Raw genomic sequence first — 22,034 nt, forward strand, 5'->3', positions numbered from 1 at the left:
TAAGATTCTGTGACATCCAAACCCATTTTACATCTTAAATATTCACCAAAGCCCACACAAAAGCTTTTGGGGGAAAAAGTATAATGTTATAATAAACAAATAAACAATAATAATAATATACACAAAGTGACTAATCAGCTGGTTGCCTGGAGACTAAGATACCAGGCTGCAAAGTGGAGGACACGGATTTGATCTAAATTAGAACTCTATCCAGGGGGATTGCATTGTTTCCCACCGAACTCCAAGGAACTGGATGCTAGGTCCCATTGCCGTGTGCTCCCATCCCCGCAGAAAACATGGGAAAGGAAGATAAAGGCATCGGGGTGATTGAAACTCCGACCTTAACAACATGACACCCAAACTGTAGTGAGAACTGAACCAAACAGGGACTGTTACCGTGCCTTTAAGAGAGCATAAAATGAATGACTAATACAGTAGTTGCCCCAGTGCCAGATGTCAATCACCAACAGCCTACTCCACTGGCAGGTGCTTTGCAGAAGGTTATTCAGACATCCAAGAGATTCTGCTACTGGTGAATGAGAGACAGACCTTTGAGTCAGGTTTCCTCAGGGGAGATTCAGGAATAGAAAAAGGAAAAAGCCATATGTTTTAGCACCTCTTTTCTCATGCTTAAAAACAAGGTGCCACAAGTACTCCTGTTCTTCTTTTTGCGGATACAGACTAACACGGCTGTTACTCTGAAACCTGTCATCTTGCTCCCTGGGGCCCTGAGTATGACCCTGTCTACGCTAGGGTAAAAGGTGAGGTTTTATATTAAAATCCAAGGGGGCACAAAGTAAACTGTAGTTTTAACACATGTTCAGCCCTAAAGATTGACCCTGACTGGTTAACACCTTAAAACTACAACTTGCCTCATGCTCATTGGGTTGTAACGTGTTAGCTAACGCATTAAGACACATCTTGTATCCTAATGAAGCCATTGCTATAGCCTAGTGAAGGTAGGGCCTTTAGGAACCAAAATGTGTGTTTTTTATGGGTGTGAACTCAGTTACAGCCTCCCCCTAAGGCCATGTATTCAGCTGAACACCTTTAAGACTGTTTGAGCTGGCCATGCTGTAGCAAGGAAATGGAGCGAATTCAATTGAAACACACACATTTTGCTGTGTAGCGAAGCCCCACGAGTCACAGGCAGGAGCAGCGGAAACACTCTGAAAGTGGGGGGGCCATAGGTGCCCGCTCCCGCACCACCCCTTCCCCCGAGGCCCCCTTGCTCGTTCCTCTCTGCCCCCCTCCACCGTCATTTGCCCTTATGGCTGGTAAAAAATGGGAGGGGCCATGGCCTCCTGACCGCCCTGTTCCTGCACTTGTGGTCACGAGTAGATCACTTAACTGAACTGTGGAGCAAATCTGTGGCAACAACCCTCAGGGTGATGGGAAGCGGAGCCCATGAACTCTGGCTCGATAGGGCTTGAGGCCAGGGGGAAGAGACTGTGGAGAAAACATGCAGGCTGGTGCCAGAGAGTCAGTCAACTCCTGGGACCCTGTTCTGAAGCCACAGGATAAACGTAAGTGCTACTGACTTCAAATGATACTCTTAAGTCTCTAACAAACAAACTCTAACTTTTGTTTGTCTACACTGGCACTTTAGAGCGCTGCAACTTTCTCACTCAGGGGTGTGAAAAAACACAGTGCCGGTAGCTATTCCTCTCATGGAGGTGGGCTTTTTCAAGCACTGGGAGAGCTCTCTCTCAGCGCTATGCCACAACTACACAAGCAGCAGCGTTGTAACGTTGCCAGCGAAGACGTGCCCTATGTGTGTGGCAAGATGGGGTATTAATTTATCTCCCACGCAGCATTTCTTAAATGTGGCCACCAGGGGCTTTTCTTGCAGCCACAGCTCCTGGGCTGTGATGGGGGCAGGGAGGCAAAGTAGCATCCCCCTTCCTCCCTGTTTCTCCTGGATGCACTGCCTTGGTGTTTGGTTGCTGGGGCCACCAGCAGGTTGGCCCCTGCCCCTATCTGGAGTCAGCTGGGGCACAATGCTGTAGAAGCTGGCAGCCGGTGAGTTCCCCGCCTTCCCAGGGGTGGTGGGGCAGCAGGCTCTGACCACGGGGCTTTGGGCTCCAGCTCCAGGCTCTGGCTGTGCAGTGGCAGGCCCTGGACTCCAGCCAAACAGATTCGGGCTCTGTCCCTGGGCCCCATCCTCTGGCCCGGGGCTTCAGGCTCCAGCCTCCTGCTGCCTCCCACCCCCATCTCCCCTGGCCCCCACTGCCTCCCCCGATTCTCCAGCCAGGGCTTAATTTGTCCCCAGATTTGCCAGGACTGAGTAAATCTGCTGGGAAAAGTGATACTTGTATGTTTGTTAATGTCACTTTTCCCAACAGACTTACTAGCTAACAATAAATAAATTACATTGATTTGGACATGTATCTGTGCGTATTTATTTGGTTTTCTTAAAGCTAATTAAGTATTTTAGGAAAAAGTGTGAGAGCAGCCACCAGCAAGAGTTGGTGGCCACACTCTGAGGCCACCACATTTTTTTCCTGAGAACCCCAGCTGTTCATGTGGATGCTGCTACCGCACAAGAAAAGTTCCTAGTGCACTGTGATCTGCCCCTCTTTGACGTGGGAGTAGCTCAAAGCTCACTAGGGAACTTTTAGTGCGTGGCTGCAGGGGCCACACAGACAATGGACAGCACCCTAGTGCGAGGTAGATTTACACTCTCACTTGCTGAGCACTGACTGTTTGCTTCGGCAAGCCCTTACAGGCTCTGGAGGGGTGTGGGGAGCATGAAGGGGCCCTTGGGAGCAAAGAGGCAGTGGTCCCGAGTCTCTCTCAGACTGGCACAAATCAGTGGAGATACGCTGGTGTACGTAGGAAGACAGGAGACACGTTCAGACACTGGCAATCTTGAAGCTGCCCTCATCTTGCACCTCTAGGTCACTGTTCATTCTAACCCAGCCGAGGCCGGTACTCACTGCAGGGATGGGTCTACACTACGGGCACTACACTAGCATAGCCACAGCGCTGTGCTGGGGGACACCCGTCTGCATTAGGATCAGGCAAAGTCTGCAGAGTCCAAGCGCTGTGAAGCCTACCCATTATTTCTTGGGTTTGCAGGTTTGTTAGCAAACTGTCATTTGAACCCCTGGGCCCACCCCCAAGTCATATTCAACATTCGTTTTTAAATGTTTGTCCAGTCAAACAAAGGTGCTGGAACTAGGGGTGCTGCCGCACCCCCTGGCAGGAAGTGGATTCCATCATATACAGGGTTTTCAGTTTGGTTTTCTGCACCCCCACGATACAAACTGTTCCAGCCCCCCTACAGCTAAAGGGGAACCTCTGGTTTATCACAGGGATAGATGATCTCTCCAAACTAGACAGACGTGCCACATTTATTGATTTCTCATTAGAAGTTCTCTCACTTTAATTCTTCCTCCTGATTTTTTCCCCTCTCTCTGCCACCTTTTTCACACTCTAAGCAGATCAGATGCCCAAGAGCATTTGACTCCAGCTTTCTCACCCATTGGGCCTGATTCTCCTTTGACTGACGCACTCAAAGCTACTCCTGATGTACACTAGCATGAAAGGAGAACTCAGTCAAGTGGGTCTGAGTTTGGCCAGAATGTTCGATCATCTCTCAATAGGGATCAGGGCTGAGCTACAGTGATACAGAAGCTGGAACTGCTGCTACCTGCATTATACCTGCTCTCTTTTGCCTGAGACTTCTATTTACAGGACTGTCCATCTGGCCCTTTACACTTGGCCAAAACAACCCAGAGGAGAACGCTGGATTAGGGGGTTGGGGGAAGGGGAGGCTTCGTGATAGCCCAGCCTCCCTCTAGAGCTGGTCAAAAAAATTTCAACAGAACAAGAAAATGCGGTTTTGTTGCAATCAAAACATTTTTCAGGAATGTGTTGATGTAACTGCAAGTTTTGACAAGAAAAAGTGTAAATGAATTGTTTTGACTTTCTTGTTTCCTTTAGATTGTGTCAAAACGTTTCATGTAGATAAGGTAAAAATGTTCCATTTCAACTTCATCATTTCAATACATTTTGATGTTCATATTATATTATTGTTTTATTTATATATTATATTAGAAATGCTACATATATTTAACATATACTGTATTTCATATGAAATGTAATAGATACAAAATACTTTATACGATCATGCTTTGACATTACCAAAATGAAACAATTTTAGATAACCTCTAAATATCATATTTAGAGGTTATCTAAAACAAAATAGTTCAATGTTTCCAAATCAAATATTTTTTAGACTTTCCGTTTTGCAGAAAATTTTTGAAACATGGACTTGCTGATTTGGAACAAAACCAAATTTTGACATGTCAGAATTTCCCACACAATGTAAATTCCATTTTCTAGCCATCTCTACCTATTTCCTTTCACTCTGAACTCACATATCCAGGCAGGGTTCCTTTGGGCACTGTCCACTGATTCAGAGCAGTGGGTGTTGTCCGGGATTCTCTTCTCGATGTCCCCTTTGGGTGCCCTCATTTTGAGCAAGTGATTGTTACTCCTTTTCCCTGTTTTTTCATTCTCTCTCCACAGAAGCAGTTTCTCCTCCCTTGGTGTTCACACCTCAACTGCTAGCAGAGCACCTCACCCTCCCTGATTGAACTAACCTCGTTATCTCCACACTGATTTATACCTGCCTCTGGAGATTTCCATTACTTGCATCTGAAGAAGTGAGGTTCTTACCCACGAAAGCTTATGCTCCCAATACTTCTGTTAGTCTCAAAGGTGCCACAGGACCCTCTGTTGCTTTTTACAGATTCAGACTAACACGGCTACCCCTCTGATACTTGACACCATGCAAGGCACTGCATTTAGCCGTATGGAATGGAAACCTATCAACCTCATGAAGAAACTTGCACAAATACAGACAGATATCATCTTCTTTTCCAAATGCAAACGGATGGACATCATACCAAATGGACTGAAGGTGAAAAATCCATTGCTCATAGACTCATAGACTTTAAGGTCAGAAGGGACCATTATGATCATCTGGTCTGACCCCCTGCATGCTGCAGGCCACAAAACCGTCCCTACCCTTTCCTTGACTCTTGCTATCTACATACTGCACAGACCACAGTGAGAGATATGCCATACATTATCAAAGAAACTGAGGAACCACCTGATCAGCATCCTATACAGCAAACAGAAAAACATCAAGAAAGAGCTCTCCAACCTGGAGACTTTCATAAATAACCAACCCTCCACACAAATGGACTTTACTAAAATAAGACAGGAGATCTACATTACACACTTCACCTCTCTACAAAGGAAAAAGGACTGTAAGCTGTCTAAAATCCTACCTGCCACATGGGGCCACAACAGGGGTACCCCTAACTCACCCAGCAATATCGTCAATTTATCCAGCTACACACTCAACCCAGCAGAAGAGTCTGTCCTATCTCGGGGACTCTCCTTTTGCCCCAGCACCCCCACGAACATGATACAGTTCTGCGGTGATCTGGAAGCCTACTTTCGCCGCCTCTGACTCAAAGAATACTTTCAAGATTACACTGAACACAGATACCCTCCCACCAACAACACAGGAAGAAGAACTCCACATGGACTCCTCCTGAGGGTCGAAATGACAGTCTGGACCTATACATAGAACGCTTCCGCTGACATGCACAGGCAGAAATTGTGGAAAAACAACATCGCTTGCCTCATAACCTAAGTCGTGCAGAACGCAATGCCATCCACAGCCTCAGAAACCACCCTGACATTATCATCAAAGAGGCTGATAAAGGAGGTGCTGTTGTCATCATGAACAGGTCTGACTACCAGAAGGAGGCTGCCAGACAACTCTCCAATACCAAATTCTACAGGCCACTTTCCTCAGATCCCACTGAGGAATACACTAAGAAACTGCACCATCTACTCAGGACACTCCCTACACTAACACAGGAACAAATCAACATACCCTTAGAGCCCCGACCGGGGTTATTCTATCTACTACCTAAGATCCACAAACCTGGAAATCCTGGACGCCCCATCATCTCGGGCATTGGCACTCTCACTGAAGGACTGTCTGGATATGTGGACTCCCTACTCAGACCCTACGCCACCAGCACTCCCAGCTATCTCCGTGACACCACAGATTTCCTGAGAAAACTACAATGCATTGGTGACCTCCCAGAAAACACCATCCTAGCCACCATGGATGTAGAGGCTCTCTACACAAACATCCCACACACAGATGGAATACAAGCTGTCAGGAATAGTATCCCTGATGATGACACAGCACAACTTATTGCTGAGCTTTGTGACTTTATCCTCACGCACAATTATTTCAAATTTGGTGACAATATATACCTCCAGACCAGTAGCACCGCTATGGGCACCCGCATGGCCCCACAATATGCCAAAATTTTTATGGCTGACCTGGAACAACACTTCCTCAGCTCTCGTCCACTCACGCCCCTTCTCTACCTACGCTATATTGATGACATCTTCATCATCTGGACCCATGGGAAGGAGACCCTGGAAGAATTCCACCATGATTTCAACTGCTTCCACCCCACCATCAACCTCAGCCTGGACCAATCTACACAGGAGGTCCACTTCCTAGACACCACCGTACAAATAAGCGATGGCCACATTAACACCACCCTATACCGAAAACCCACCGACCGCTACGCCTACCTTCATGCCTCCAGCTTCCACCCCGGTCACACCACACGATCCATCGTCTACAGCCAAGCACTGAGGTACAATCACATCTGCTCCAACTCCTCAGACAGAGACCAACACCTACAAGATCTTCACCAAGCATTCTCAAAACTACGATACCCACACAAGGAAATAAAGAAACAAATCAACAGAGCCAGACGTGTACCCAGAAGCCTCCTGCTACAAGACAGGCCCAGAAGAGAAACCAACAGAACTCCACTGGCCATCACCTACAGTCCTGCTTAAACCTCTCCAACGCATCATCAGTGATCTACAACCCATCCTGGACAATGATCCCTCACTTTCACAGACCTTGGGAGGCAGGCCAGTCCTCGCCCACAGACAACCTGCCAACCTTAAGCATATTCTCACCAGCAACCACGCACCGCACCATAACAACTCTAACTCAGGAACCAACCCATGCAACAAACCTCGATGCCAACTCTGCCCACATATCTACACCAGCAACACCATCACAGGACCTAACCAGATCAGCTACAACATCACCGGCTCATTCACCTGCACGTCCACCAATGTTATATATGCCATCATATGCCAGCAATGCCCCTCTGCTATGTACATTGGCCAAACTGGACAGTCACTACGCAAGAGGATAAATGGACACAAGTCAGATATCAGGAATGGCAATATACAAAAACCTGTAGGAGAACACTTCAATCTCCCTGGCCACACAATAGCAGATGTAAAGGTAGCCATCTTACAGCAAAAAAAACTTCAGGACCAGACTCCAAAGAGAAACTGCTGAGCTCCAGTTCATTTGCAAATTTGACACCATCAGATCAGGATTAAACAAAGACTGTGAATGGCTATCCAACTACAGAAGCAGTTTCTCCTCCCTTGGTGTTCACACCTCAACTGCTAGCAGAGCACCTCACCCTCCCTGATTGAACTAACCTCGTTATCTCCACACTGATTTATACCTGCCTCTGGAGATTTCCATTACTTGCATCTGAAGAAGTGAGGTTCTTACCCACGAAAGCTTATGCTCCCAATACTTCTGTTAGTCTCAAAGGTGCCACAGGACCCTCTGTTGCTTTTTAAGTTGATCCTTGTTTCTGAAGCCCTTCCCCTCCTTATTTTGTGTAGAGAGGTGGCTACTTGTGTTTTGGGGGGCCACACCCATGTTTGCAGAGATCAAACAGGCTGGCCCCTCACACCACCACAACTACACTTCCTTCTGCTCAGTTCCTATTTTTTCCCTTCATTCTTGGTACCTGTGTTTCTCTTTGTCATGGCCTGTCCCTACTGCTTCGTTTTAATGTACTAGCTCTGTGGGCAGTGGAAAACGAACACAAGAACAACAGGGCATAACCCTCCAACATCTTCAGTTCAACTGTTCTCCCCAGCACTGGTCATTTCAGTGCTTGCTCTCTTCCCTCTCACACATGGCATCTCATTGAGATTCAGAGTTCCTGCAGGGACAGACAGCTGCCAAGGGCCCTTCCGCAGAGGCCTCATTGACAGGGAGGACATCCTTAACACAGACTCCATAATCTGACACATCTGCTTCCTAATATCTATCCTCCAAGTTATTACTGTTGGTAGCAGCTTCCTCCGCAGTGTTTGTGACAGCTGCTCCACTCAACACAAAACCATACTTTCCTGGGGTTGTGAAGTATCGCAGCCAGCTGTCTACAGTTGTTCAGCTTTCTTAGAGCTGCTTTGTGTAAGTGCTCTCCCTGCTAGTGAGTCAGTATCAGGCACAATATGTTAGGCACAGATCCCCTGCTACATGTCTCCTGGACACCAGCGCGGGAACGAGAGGCAGTGTGCTCTAGTGGATAGAGCACTGGGCTGGAAGTCAGGTGACAAAGATTCTAGTCGTGGTTCTGCCCCGAGGTACTGTGTGCCGTCAGCAAGTCTCTGTGCCTCTGTTTCCCATCTCACCCTCTGTCTGTCTTATGTATTTGGACTGTAAACACTTCAGGGCAGGGACTATCACTTGCTATGTGTCTGTACAGTGGTACCCTAATCTTGGTTGGGACCCCTAAGCATCGCTGTAATACAAATAATGAAAAATCCTGGGGCTAACTCTCAGGGTATGCTGAGTCATGAAACACTGTTCTTGTAGAATGACAGGTCATGAAACACTGTTCTTGTAGCAACCTTCTATGGGTCATCTCGATTATCACTTCAAAGGTTTTTTTTCTCCTGCTGCTGATAGCTCAGCTCTTCTTTCTGTGTGTTCCATTCTATGCATCCGAAGAAGTGGGCTGTAGCCCTTGAAAGCTTATGCTCAAATAAATGTGTTAGTCTCTAAGGTGCCACAAGTACTCCTGTTCTTGTAGAGGATATTAACTATTCTATCTAGATGTCTGTTGAGTAACAAATACCATCCAAACAGACACCTGCAAAAAACTTCCTAAGATAGCATAGATGCCATCTAACAACCCATAAAGATTCCAGCCAGAGAAGAAGGCACTCTACAGCTGCTTCTTACTCAGAGAGAGGCACTGACTGAGAATAATAGGAAACTTGGAACCAGTAACCACCAGTTACTTGAATTCAGCACAGCAAGGGATGTGTTCACACAATGCAACAGTACAAGAGCTTTTGATGTGAGGAAGGCATATGTTGGGGAATTAAGAAATCTAGCTAGTAAGGTGCAATGGGAAATAGCATTGAAACTCACCAGAGTGGAAGGAGACCCAGAAATTCTCAGTTCCTCTGAAAAAGAAGAATGCATGCAATAAATAAATGTGTCTTCAGGAAGGGATGCCCACAAATTAAAATAAAAACGACTGGAAATGGAGAAGGAGGCAGAAATACAAGAATACATGGGGTTAGCTAAAGTTTGCAGGCGGAAAAGAGAAGGGCAGCAAACATCAATATGAGTCAATAAGCTCTTTGGGGCAGGGACTGTCTGAAATCAATGGGGGTGTTGCCATCGACTTCAATTTCACCCTGGGAGTTTTTCTATTAGCTTTAGTGGGAGCTGGAGCAAAACCCAAGTTTTTAGACTTTTCCTCATTTCCAAGTCCTTTCATAAATTTTCCCTGGTCTTCATCTCTAACCTAGCCTCTTCCCTGACCATTCTGCTCCCCCAGTGACACCAGGCCTGATGCCCCGTTAATCCATTTCTCTCACATCTGGGCTTTCTTCCATGCAACTGCCTCCATTCTAATCCATGCAGCCTCCATCATCTCCTCATTCAAATTCCTCTTGAAGATTCCATTCTTCCCTGATGTCCACAGGAATTCAACAATATGTATTTTTACATCATAGTCATTCCCAGTGCATCCAATCTACTCTGTGTCTGGCTTCTATGGATTATAAACTCTTTGAAGCAGGGGCAGTCTTGACAGCTATCTGTGTCTTGTACAGCATTGTACTGTGCTATCAGCACTCAATAGGTGCAGTTGCAGAGAGAGGTCTTGATCCCTGTATTCTTGATGGGAAATTAGCACAAATCTTGACCCAAGATAGGCTTCAACATAGGGAAGGGTAATTATGCTGCTGCTGAAATTTGAGAGAGATTCAGAAGCCTAGTCATTTGAATGATATTCGGGAATATCTGGATTTGCAAAAAGCTTCAAATGCAAGTACCAGGTGAAGTATGAACTCTGCTGGTAGTGGGGAAAGGTGAGCAGCAGCACAAGGATAGGCAGGGAGGAAAGGAGAACTGAGATTTCTGTTACGTATGTCAGACAAACTGATAGAGTCACTGCTCCTCCAGACCGCACAGTGCGACTGCTGTGTCGTCTCACTACCGGACAAGTCTGTTTTGTGAAGGAAAGATCTTTTGTAGCACTGCTACTCTGAGATCGTATCACACGCAAGCCTGGGTTCTCACTGAGTGCTTAATACAAGCCCTAGCACGCGCTCAGTTTGCTTGGTACATTGAATCTCCCTGCAGCAGCTGCTGCACACATGGCACCTGACTTCCTGAGTAAAGCAAAACAAGAGTCTTAAATGACTGCAGTAGCTCACCCTGGTCTGAACCAGAGAGAGGATGCAGTGTCCAGCACAGTGATATAAATCAAAACAAGGAGGGATGAGAATTTCCATCAGTGCAGCCCCTGATTACATATTAAAACAGGATGCAATGAGATAAGACTGGATCGTGCCAAAGGCCACACACGCAGTAAGTGCCATTTGTGATGATGAGAGAACAGAACACAGAACTCAAAAGAGCACGCACGGACTCAAGGCTTGATTCTGCTCTCATTTACACCAGAGGAGATTGGGACTGGTGATACTGAAGTGGAAGGATCTATACTGATGTAAAACAAGTGAGAGAGCTAACCAGAGTCAGCTAAAATAATTGTGTCCCTGTCCACACTGGAATTATCAACCGTGTTAGTTTTCGTGCCTTTGTTAAAACACAATGGTTCATTCAAGCTTAGACCAGCTTGTAGAGTCACTGTTTAAAATGCTTAGGTGTCTCTAGAGCAAAACTACTGTAATAAAACAATAAGTCATTTGTAGTGCTTTGCCAATGATTATTCCTCACGTGATCACTGATGGCTGGGAATTACAAAGAAGGCTACAGGAGTTTGACACCCAAATCCACTGAAAGTCAAAACTCTTGAAGATCCCAGCCAAAGTTAATACAGGGGGTGAAAATATCACTATCTCCATTTTACATCTGGAGAGACTGAGGCACAAAAGAGCGAAGTGGCTCGCCCACTCACAATTGGTGGCGGAGCCCAGATAAGAACTAAGGACCAACTTTTCAAAAATATCTACTGAGTTTGGACACCCAGCCTGAGACATCTGACAGGGGCCTAATTTTCACAGGACAGGTGCTCAGCACTTTCTGAACATCAGGCCCCTGCAAAGTGTCTCATTGGGTACCCAAAAACTGAGGAGCCCAAAATCTCTGTTACTTTTGAAAATTGGGATCAAGATCTCCTAATTCCCCAATCCTGGGTTGTTGAGAACACCCAGTCTAGTGGCTACCTTTTTCTTTCTGAGGCCCCCCCTCCAACATACTATAAAAACTCCCCGGCCCAGCTGTGCCACAACACCTGTTTTTCTGAATACAAAAGCCAGGGCCGGGGTTACGGGATAGCCAGCAGGGCAATTGCTCGGGGCCCCACACCACAGGGGGCTCCCACAAAGCTAAGTTGCTCAGGCTTCAGCCCCAGGTGGTGGGGCCCGGGGCCGTGGGCTGCAGTCCTGCACAGTGGGGCTTTGGCTTTCTGCCCTGGGCCCTAGCGAGTCTAACACTAGCCATGCTTGGTGGACCCCCTGAAACCTGCTTGCAGCCGCTCAGGGGCCCCCAGCCCCCTGATTGAGAACCACTGCACTACATCCATGCTGCCTCTTAGCCTCTTCTCTAGCCCTTCAAGGCTGGAGTTTTCAGACGCACTCAACATTGGTCTAACTCAGCTCCCATTCAGCCAATGGTAAAAACTTCAGGAGAGCTCAGATGGGAACAGAGTTAGTCCAAATACTTATTGCTTTAGAAAATCCTGCCCCGAGTGCCTAAAATATTCAACTTCAGGACAAAGCCAGCACCCAGCAACTGCAGCAGTTGAACCTGGGTTGAGTCTCACAAGAGAGTAGCTGTAAGCACTGATTGCGGTTCTGTAGGGTTACCATATTTAAAAAATAAAAAAAGAGGACACTCCACAGGGCCCTGGCCCCGCCCCAACCCCGCCCCTTCCCCCAGGGTTTGCCGGGCAGCCTCCAGACCCTGCGCCCCCGGCCGGCGCTTCCTCAGCACAGCTGGAGCCCGGGAGGGGAAGCGCCCAGCCAGGGGCGCAGGGTCTGGAGGCAAGGGGGCTGCCCGAAGTCAGTAGCGCTCGGGCAGCTCGGCTCTTAAACAGAGCCGAAGAGTCAGGAGAGGAGCAGAACAGCTGCGGGAGGGGAAGTGCCTGGCCGGTATTTTCCCGGACATGTTTGGCTTTTTGGCAATTCCCCCCGGACGGGGGTTTGATTACCAAAAAGCCGGACACGTCTGGGAAAAACCGGACGTATGGTAACCCTAAGTTCTGAATACACAGACTCAGGGTACGTCTACACTGGAATAAAAGATCCGTGGCACAGCCCAGCTCAGATGACTCAGGCTAAAAATTGCTGTGTAAACATTTGGGCTCAGGCTGGAGCCGAGACTCTGGGACCCTTCCCCTTCACAGGGTCCCAAAGCCAAAGCCCAAATGTCTACACACCAATTTTATAGCCCAGCAGCCTGAGCCCAAGTTAACTGATCTGGACTAGCTTCAGGTGTTTAATTACTGTGTAGACATAACATCAGAGCCCTAGATCTGTAGTGCTCTCTTTATTTAGATTTCTATATGTGGCCATCACCATGGTATCTGCCTGCTTTGGGTAACAATCTGCATGCCCTCCTGCCCAACATTAGCAGTGCAGTTAGCACCCAACACCGAGTCATTGCCTTCAGTGGCCCCGAGAGAGAAACAAATTTGTACTTCATGCCACTCCAATTACCTAAAATAAGGCCTTGATTCAGTAAAGCACTTAGGCACGTGCTTGAGTCCCACTGACTGCAGTTGGAATTAAACATACACTTAAAGAAAGATGTTAAGTACTTTGCTGAACTGAGGCCTAAGGAATGACTGGGAAACAGATGAGTCACATAACAGAGTCTATCTCCAGCACCTGGGGTTGGCAGGAATGTTTGCGTGAACCCAGGAAATGTCCCCATACCCCAAAAATGGGGTATGCACTTGGAAGCCACTGAATGTTTACAGCTTGTTACTCAGAAGCAATTAGATTGTACAACAGAGCCAGTATTCATGAAAGATTATCAGATTAATTAATTTGTAATAGGGCACATACAAGCAGATACAGAACATTCTTGTCCCGATTCTGGGCTCCCCTCAGTCTGATATTCAAAAGCACTCAACATTGACCTCACTCTGTTCTCGCTGAAGTCAATGACCAGATTCCCATTAGTGACACCTCAGTGTCACTCCACTGACTTCAGTGGAGCTACTCCCGATTTACACCAGTGTAACAGAGATCAGAATTTGGGTCCGCTGGCCTGTGTTAACCAAGTCTTCCTATTTTCTAGGGTGCTGGATTATTAGGCTTTTCACAGAAAGAAAACAGAAAACATCACAAGACACAAGGACCTCTCTATCTACAATCCCAAACCAGGTGCCTCTTTCATAGAGGTCAAACTGTAGCACCAATTGAAAGTGAAAGAAAAAGGCCACACACAGGTTAAATTTCCCTCACATATTATGAGAAAGTATCTCCTGCAGGCCCTATAGTTTATCTCTCTGATCTCCCAGCTCCCTTTCCCAGGGAAGGTCAGCAGGTTATAGATCTTCAATGGGTTAATTTGCAGGGCAAGAGGGGCCCCCTGCCAAGCTTACATTTTTCTCTGAATTTCTTTTACCTATGGCTACATGTAACATCTGTGACTGGGGGATATTAGAGACAAACTATTATTTGTCTTTGTTTTTCCAATTAGCTTACTTGGTGGATGTGATCTGGCCATTTTCATTGTTTCCTCTGTATAGTCAGTTGCCCCTGTTGTTTGCGTGAGTCCTTCACACAGCAACAAGGGAGAGAGAGAGGGGGTAAAAAAGCTTTTTTTTTAAATTAGGAAAATTATATTGTAAATGTACAAACATTGGCAGAGGGATTCAGAGGCAGGCGTGGGACCTCAAACTTCTTTAACTCCGTTTTTTAAACAGACTAGATTTCAAGTTGAGGGTGTCCCTTTAAATCACACCAGTCCCAGCACTAGGTACAATATTCGTGTTTTTTATCCAGGGACTAACTCAGGTGGGATATTTTCAGCCCGGATGGGCTGACACAAATCATCACATCATCCCTATTTCTTCACCATCCCATAGCTGAGCTGTCTCACACACTCACTGCTCACGCTACAGGTGCTCAGTGCTCTCTTGACCTTCCCTCCCTTCCTTATTGCCCTGCAGCTATTGGTTATTGGGGATTAGACTTTGACTGGACATCTCTCATGAATGGTTATCATACTGTTCGAAGGGAAACACTGGGAGGACTACGCTAATTTATTTTCTCTATGACAAAAGCACAGCAGAAGCTCCAAAGACACATGACCACTTCCACTGAAGCCCAGCAGCTGGAATACACCACCAAGCTAGTGGCATTGGTATAAAAAATGAGATATGAACAGGGGAACTAAAAGCTTACAAAACAGTCCAAGAATGGGGCCAATGCCTCAATCTGTGGTGCCTTTAGCTAAAAAAGACTGCCCTTCCCTAGCAGGAAAATGCCTACTTTGTCTGGTGTAAAAAACAATTGGGAGTGATTGAATACTCTCCAGAAAGAGGAGACTACAAAGGGTGGAAACAAAAATAAGGAGGGGGAGATTAACTACTTATCTTTTTCAAGATCCTGCAAGTAGCTCCATGCAGGCAGAATCCTGGGCTTTTGTAATGCTCTTTGCTGGATCAGGGCTCTAAGGGGTAACATACTAGGTGCTGATTTACCATGGTGATAAGCACAACATAGATGCCTAGACAGAGAGATGCCTAGATGGATGGCAGTGAACCATGAACAAAGCAATATGAGTTTATAAAGTCCTCCGTAAATCTTGACAAACTCAATTGCTTTTTGAGTCGGGACAGAATTGCAAAGTTAGCAAATGAAAGAAAGGTTGTAGATGATGTAATAAGTTTAGATTTAGGAAAGCATTTGCTTCTCTTCTGGGAAATCGTAACTGAAAAAGTAATTCAAGTTGGCTCGGATGGATGGAAAATTGGCGTAAAGGCGGCAAAACGAAGGGGAAGGATAAATAACAATGTATCAAGGAGGTAGCAGTGTCTGTTGAGGAGTTGCAGGGATTGGTGTTAGTCCAGTTTTATTTAACATCTTAATTAATGATTTGGAAGACTGAATAAATGTCACATTAACGAAATTTGCAGATGATGCCGAATCAGAGTTACAAACAACAATGAACAGAGATGATTTAAAGGGGCCGAGGGAGCTTAGAAACAAACAAGGGCAGAAAAAAGCAAAACAAGATTTTATGTGGAAAAATTAAAGCCAGTACAATTAGGGGGAAATGGCATGATATACAATGTGAGGGGAAAACCTTGGAAGCAACACTGCTTAAAGACACCCTAGAATGGGCATACAGAACAAATCAGATATGAGTTTGCAAGGCACTATGGCTGCATAAATGATCAATGTCATTTTGTCAGACATCACTTCACTGAAAGAGACACTTGTCCTCTCGTTAGGCCTGGCATGACCATGTCTGAAATAGTGCATTTCATCCTGGAACCCACGTCACCATAAGGATGATGACAAATTGGAGAGAATTCAGAGAAGAGTAGCACAAACGATCAGAAGCCTGGAAGAAATGATTTATGAGGAGAGATTAAAAGTATAGGTTGGTGACAAAAGGGCTAAGAGGGACATGATAACAGTTCACAAGTACTTAAAGAGTGTAAACACCATGGACAGAAAATGATGAATTACCTAGTGTGGTACACTGAGGCATAAACAGAAGTAATGGAATGTTAAGAAAAGGAAAATTAGCCTGAATATCGGGAAAACTTTCCTGCCAGTGACACATTTTAGGGTGTGGAAACGCCTCTCATGGGAATTGGTGGAAGTTCTATCACTTGGCATTTTAAAAACCAGATTGGACAAAACACTATCAAATGTGGTTTAGGGAACAATTCTACATTGCATCCCACCGCCCAAGAGAGGGATGATGGGTTGGAGGAAGTAATTGGTCTTTAATGTCTATGAACAGATAAGGCTGAATTGCTGCTTCCCTCTGAAATATCCTAATGGCCTGGTCAGAGAGAGTTAACTTTCTGAACTCCCCTGGGGCTGACTGAGCTCAGTTGCTACAGAACCAAGAATTCCGAGACAGGGCCTTATCAATGGCACACCTGAATTTTAAATGTAAAAACTTACACAAAACTGGGGACAAAAGCTCTGAAGATGACTGTAACAATCCCTCAGAACAGTGTGTCTTCTGCAGACGTTACTGTGAACACTTTACTGTTCAACAGCCACCCCAGTCCTCTGTATAGCGTTCTTCACACTGAAGTCAATGACTTAGACAGAAAAACCCAGAGTGTATTCTTACAATTCTTTATTCTAAACCTTTTGCTGTCTCTGATCCTCTTCTCCATAATGTGACTCACAAGAACAGTCACTGGCTGATGGAAACCCCCCCGAAACTGTCAGTGCTGCTATGAAATTGGTTTCCATTAAAGTTCTAAACTAGTTGTTTTTATTTTCATATATTGTTTTAATAGTTGTTTTTTTTTAAAGAAAGACTTCAAAATACAAAAGCACATGCAAGAAAGTCAGAAGGGGTGGAAGAGATTCCTATCACCTAACAACAACAGGAAATCTCACACTTTCTAATTTATTGTATTCTAGTTGAACTCTGAATTTCTCTGGAAAAAAACAACCAAACAAATATATTTGATATGATCAGCTGTCAATTTCCTCTGAACGTCCCTTTTTGTCCCGTGGTCTTAGACAAGTGTATACCCTGTAGTCCAGTGAGTGACTGCAAAATCCAGGCCAGGATTTAGGGAAACCCTGTAAGGTGACATTATGCAGCAACAGGCGGCAGGCTGCCCATCCGAAGAAGTGGGCTGTAGCCCACAAAAGCTTATGCTCTAATAAATTTGCTAGTCTCTAAGGTGCCACAAGTACTCCTGTTCTTTTTTTAGTAAGTCTAGGAGCTAGAGAGCCAGTGAGAACCAAAGTCTGTCTGTGTCCAGCACCCTCAATAAAGAATCCCCTTACAGCTGAGACCAGCCTCTTCTCTACCGTGAGAAAAACTACCACCATAGAACGCTTACAGCGCCGCAGCAGTCTTTCTAATCAGGTCCCAGTCCTTATTGTTCAGCCTCTCTACCCCTTCTGTGCTTCTCACTCCTCCCCATTATCCAACGCCCTATCCTGCTGTCTGTTTCCCTCCCTAGGAGCAGAGACAATAAACCCTCTGACATCTACACCGACAGATGGACAGACAGACAGGTGGATAAAAGGTTCCTGCAATGTTGCGCACAGACAGCAAAAAGATCAAATCTGGTGGCAGCCGATCTTTTCCAAGCGGCAAGAAACAGGAACAAACCCAGTCTCCTTCCACCCTGTGTTTAAAAAGTATTTTGTGTGGTTTATTTGCGGCGGAGTCACACTGATTTCAGCTTTTAAGGACTAACAATCACGCGAGGCCAAGTTTCCGTAAAAAAAAAAAAAAAAAAAAAGCAATCCCACCTTATATTTATATAACTCCTTTCACCCCAAAAGAACCCCCAGGACTTCACCACTTTAAATATAGACAGGGACCCCTTCACTCCAGGCTGCAATGTACTTAACCTCCGGGGTGAAACACAGGAGTTGTTTTTAAGTAGAACCTTCTACACATGGGAAACGATCAGTAAATCCCCTAACTCCGCTCATCCTGCTCCATTTTTGAATAACTGATGTCCAAAAGAACATTATCTCACCCTTACGGAAAAGTCCCACAGGAATTCATAACTTTCCTGTAGGTCTGTGGCCCATCCTATAGAATTTAAATATAAATAGACAATTCCACTCCTGGTGTATAGAATAGTAAAACAATGACGATCAATCACTAAAAGGTGCTCACTCTATTGAATTCTAAGGGACTTTCCCATAAGCACTGCTAACTATTTTCTTCTAAAGCAGCAAGTTCCTCCAGTTTGGGAAGTGAACGGGTGGAGACAGCCAGCAGCCTCCATCAGTTTCCCGATCGCTTTCTTTGTACATTTGTGCCTTTCTCCTTCCGCCCCCCCCCCCCCCTTCTCCAAGGCCCCCTTCAGTTCCCTCCTCTCCCCCGCGCACCCCATCCCCCACCCCCTTGGCCGCTGCGAAAGCGGGCGGTGAAATCGCATTTCCTGACCTGGAGAGTCGAGATTGGTGCTTGTTCCCTACATGTAGAGGAACTGGCTTCAAATCCGCTTCCCTTTTTCCGCCTTCAGCTCCGGGACTTACTGCCAAAGGGAACAGAGGAGGGTTACTCCTGCGGTGTGGCTCAGTCTCGCTCTTTCCTGCTCCCCACCCCCTCTTCTCGGCGGTGGGAGTCGGGGGCGGAGGGGGGAGGATCAGCCGCTAGCCTAGCGCCGCAGGACCGGGCTGGAGGGACCTGGTGAGCGCACTGAGTCCAGCCCCCGCCGAGTCCGACACAAAGTTATGGGCAGCCGCGCTCCTTGGAGCGGCTCCGCCCTGCGCTTGGTGGGCTCCTTTCCCAGCTCCCCGAGCAACAGCAGGAAGTTGGGATCGGGGCGGGGGGGCAGAGAGTGGGGAGCCGCGGCTGGCCGAGAGGGAGGGAAGCGGCCGGAGTCAGAGGGCAGAGCAGGGCCAGGGGGGCGGACGCGCCCCCGAGGGGAAGGCACCCACCTGGCGAGCGGAGCGGAGGGGGGCGCTGGAGGCACCGGGAGGGGGCCGGGCCGCTCCCACCCCCCAGGCGGCGTGTGGCAGGAGCAGGTCAGGAATGCGAGGAATGAGGCTGGTATGAAATGCACGCAGCCGAGGGAGGGGGCGCGGAGCCGGGAAGGGAGCGAGGGAGGAGGCCGGCCGGCCCCGGCGGGGGGGCGGAGTTGGGAACGAAACTGACCAGGGCTCGCCTCTGGCCAGGGCAGCGGGGGAGGAGACTTGAGGCGGTGGGTGGGAGATGGAGGGGGGAGAAACGGGCCCATCCCAGGCAGGGGCGAGAGGAAACTCGCGGCAGCCGCAGAGGAAGGAGTTAGCTCCCGCCGCCGGACCTAGGGCTGGGCATGGCAGAGCCGCCGGGGCAAAGCGGAGGAGGCGGCAGAAATCACTGCAGCGAGGGGGTAGCCAACCCTCCAGGATTGTCCTGGAGTCTCCAGGCATCAAAGATGAATTTGTAATTAAGGAGTCCGTCATAGGATGAAATCTCCAGGAATACGTCCAACCAAAATTGGCGATTGTCCTGGTGGGCCGCAGGCGAGCAGCACCGGCTGGGCAGGGCTGGCAGAGCCAGCCGCACGTGGGTCTGGGTTGGTTTGTCGCTCTGGCTGGTGGGGTGCACTGGCCTCCCCTCGGGAGGGACTTTGGAAGGGGGGTTGTTACGTGGGACAATCACCACCGCTAGCAAAGGCCAGGGAGTTAACATTTAAAAACATTGCCTCAGGGAGTTCTGGTGTGTCACTCCCTGCTCATTGAACAACAGTGCCAGGAAAGAGGTATACATAGTTTCATGAGCTAAAAACTGGCTGTGATTATTTTGTAATAAATATTAACACAAATTGCAAATAGTGTCAAGTGCATGAGAACTAGGTTGATGATAGGTTTCAGAGTAGCAGCCGTGTTAGTCTGTATCCGCAAAAAGAGCAGGAGTACTTGTGGCACCTTAGAGACTAACAAATTTATTAGAGCATAAGCTTTCGTGGACTACAGCCCACTTCTTCGGATGCACATATGTCATATGATATATGTGCATCCAAAGAAGTGGGCTGTAGTCCATGAAAGCTTATGCTCTAATAAATTTGTTAGTCTCTAAGGTGCCACAAGTACTCCTGTTCTTTTTTTAGGTTGATGATAGATTCCCTGTCCCACTCCCCATTTTTCAGACCATTTTAAGCACCCCCTCCAATGCAGGACGGAGCAGCTCCCACATCCCTCTGAGGGGGAGATTGGCATCCCCCTGCTGCAGACTCCTTTTTAGTAGGCCTCATTCCCATGAGGGAGTGGAGGCAGAAAGGCCACTTTCCACGAGCATTTGATTTTCCGATGCTTTCTAAACTCTCTATCCCTGGGGTGCATAAGTAGTGGCCCAATCTCCTGCAACAGGGGACAGAGGCTAAAAAAAACTTTACTGACCCTAAAGATGGCACTTCCAAGCTACACAGCATCCACTACCCCAGTGGTTTTCATACTTTTTTTCTGGCAACCCAGTTGAAGAAAATTGTTAATGCCTGTGACCCAATGGAGCTGGGGCAGAGGGGTTTGGGATGTGGGAGGGGGCTCAGGGCTGGGGCAGAGGGTTGGGGTGTGGAGGGGGGCTGGGAATGAGGGATTCAGGATGTGGAGGGGGCTCTGGGATGGGACAGGGGTTTGGGATGTGAGAGGGGGTCAGGGCACTGGGCTGGGGGTGCAGGCTCTGGGGTGCGGCTGGGGAGGAGGGAGTTGGGGTGCAGGAAGGGGCTCTGGGTTTGGGGGGGCTCAGCACTGGGGCAGGGGATTGGGATGCGGTCTTATCTCCGGTGGCTCCTGGTCAGTAGCACAGCCGGGGTGCAGAGGCAGGCTTCACACCGTCCGGGCACCGCAGACCACGCTGTGCCCTGGAAGCGGCCAGCAGGTCCAGCTCCTAGGCAGAAGCACGCAAGCGGCTCCACGTGGCTCTTACCTGCAGGCACCACCACCCCCAGCTCCCATTGGCCGGTTCCTAGCCAGTGGGAGTGTGGAGCCAGTGCTCGGGTTGGGGGCAGCGTGCAGAGACTTGTGGCCCCCCTGCCTACGAGCCGGACCTGCTGCTGGCCGGTTCTGGGGCGCAGCGCGGTGTCAGAACAGGTAGGGACTACGTTTTTACTAGCCGGATGCCAGGATCCGTGAGTGTTGAGCAAGGCGACCCAGTGCTTTGCATTCTGCAACCCCCAGTACTGGGTTGCAACCCGAACTTTGAAAACCATTGCACTACCCCATACTGGGACACTGGGGTCAGCACTGAGTCAGAAGGAATAGACCATCTCCTCTCAAGTTACCCACCCCACTCTCTCAGCACAGCACCCTGTCGTGCCATGCAGGGAGACATTAGGGTCAGTACTGACTAAAGAAGAAAGAGCCCCTCTCTAATGAGTCATCCACCCCACTCCCTGCAGCACAGCCCATTCTTTCAGTTTCATTTTCCATTATAAAAACACTTCACCCTTGTGCACATTTTCATATCCAAAGCACTTGACAAACATCTACCTAACCCTCTCAAAAAACCCTATAAAGTAGGTTAGTTTAACTAGGAAGGCAAATGCAGGGCAGAACAACTTACTGACCCTTTGAACTTATGAACAGTGGGATATATTCTTCTGTGTCACGATGGCACTTTTCTCCATTTTACAACTGGGGAAATTGAAGCCTGGTCTACACTTAAAATTTTTACAAGCATTACTATGTCATTTAGGGGGTGATTTAAATAAAAAAAACTATATAGCTATGCCAGTAAAAGCCCTTCTGCAGACCGTTATATAGTGTAACTGTGCTTATACTGGTATCGCTTTTGCTGGTTTCATAGAGTATAGATTTCATAGAGTTTAAGGCCAGAAGGGACCATTAGATCCTCTAGTCCAATGTCCTGCATAACACAGGCTGTACATTTAACCCAAATGCTCATTGTAGTGTGGCTGATGTGGTTGGGTCCTCTGATGGTGTCGCCAGAGTAGATTTGGGGACAGAATAGGCAACGACGTTTGCTATAGGGTGGGTAG

The 22,034-nt window shown here is 47.5% G+C and overlaps 1 protein-coding gene across 1 annotated transcript in view; it reads right to left on the reverse strand.

The window, feature by feature from the left end:
• TEAD4 (TEA domain transcription factor 4) overlaps positions 1-22,034 on the reverse strand; it is a gene marked incomplete at its 5' end in the record, with an annotated part of 81,975 nt that overhangs the window by 58,035 nt on the left and 1,906 nt on the right. Inside the window, 2 exons of the mRNA XM_054039697.1 lie at positions 9,323-9,357; positions 18,497-18,587. Coding sequence (XP_053895672.1) covers positions 9,323-9,357; positions 18,497-18,587 — 126 coding nt within the window. The remainder of the gene's footprint in view (positions 1-9,322; positions 9,358-18,496; positions 18,588-22,034) is intronic.

This window comes from Malaclemys terrapin, chromosome 1, assembly GCF_027887155.1.
Source record: "Malaclemys terrapin pileata isolate rMalTer1 chromosome 1, rMalTer1.hap1, whole genome shotgun sequence".
NCBI lineage: Eukaryota > Metazoa > Chordata > Testudines > Emydidae > Malaclemys > Malaclemys terrapin.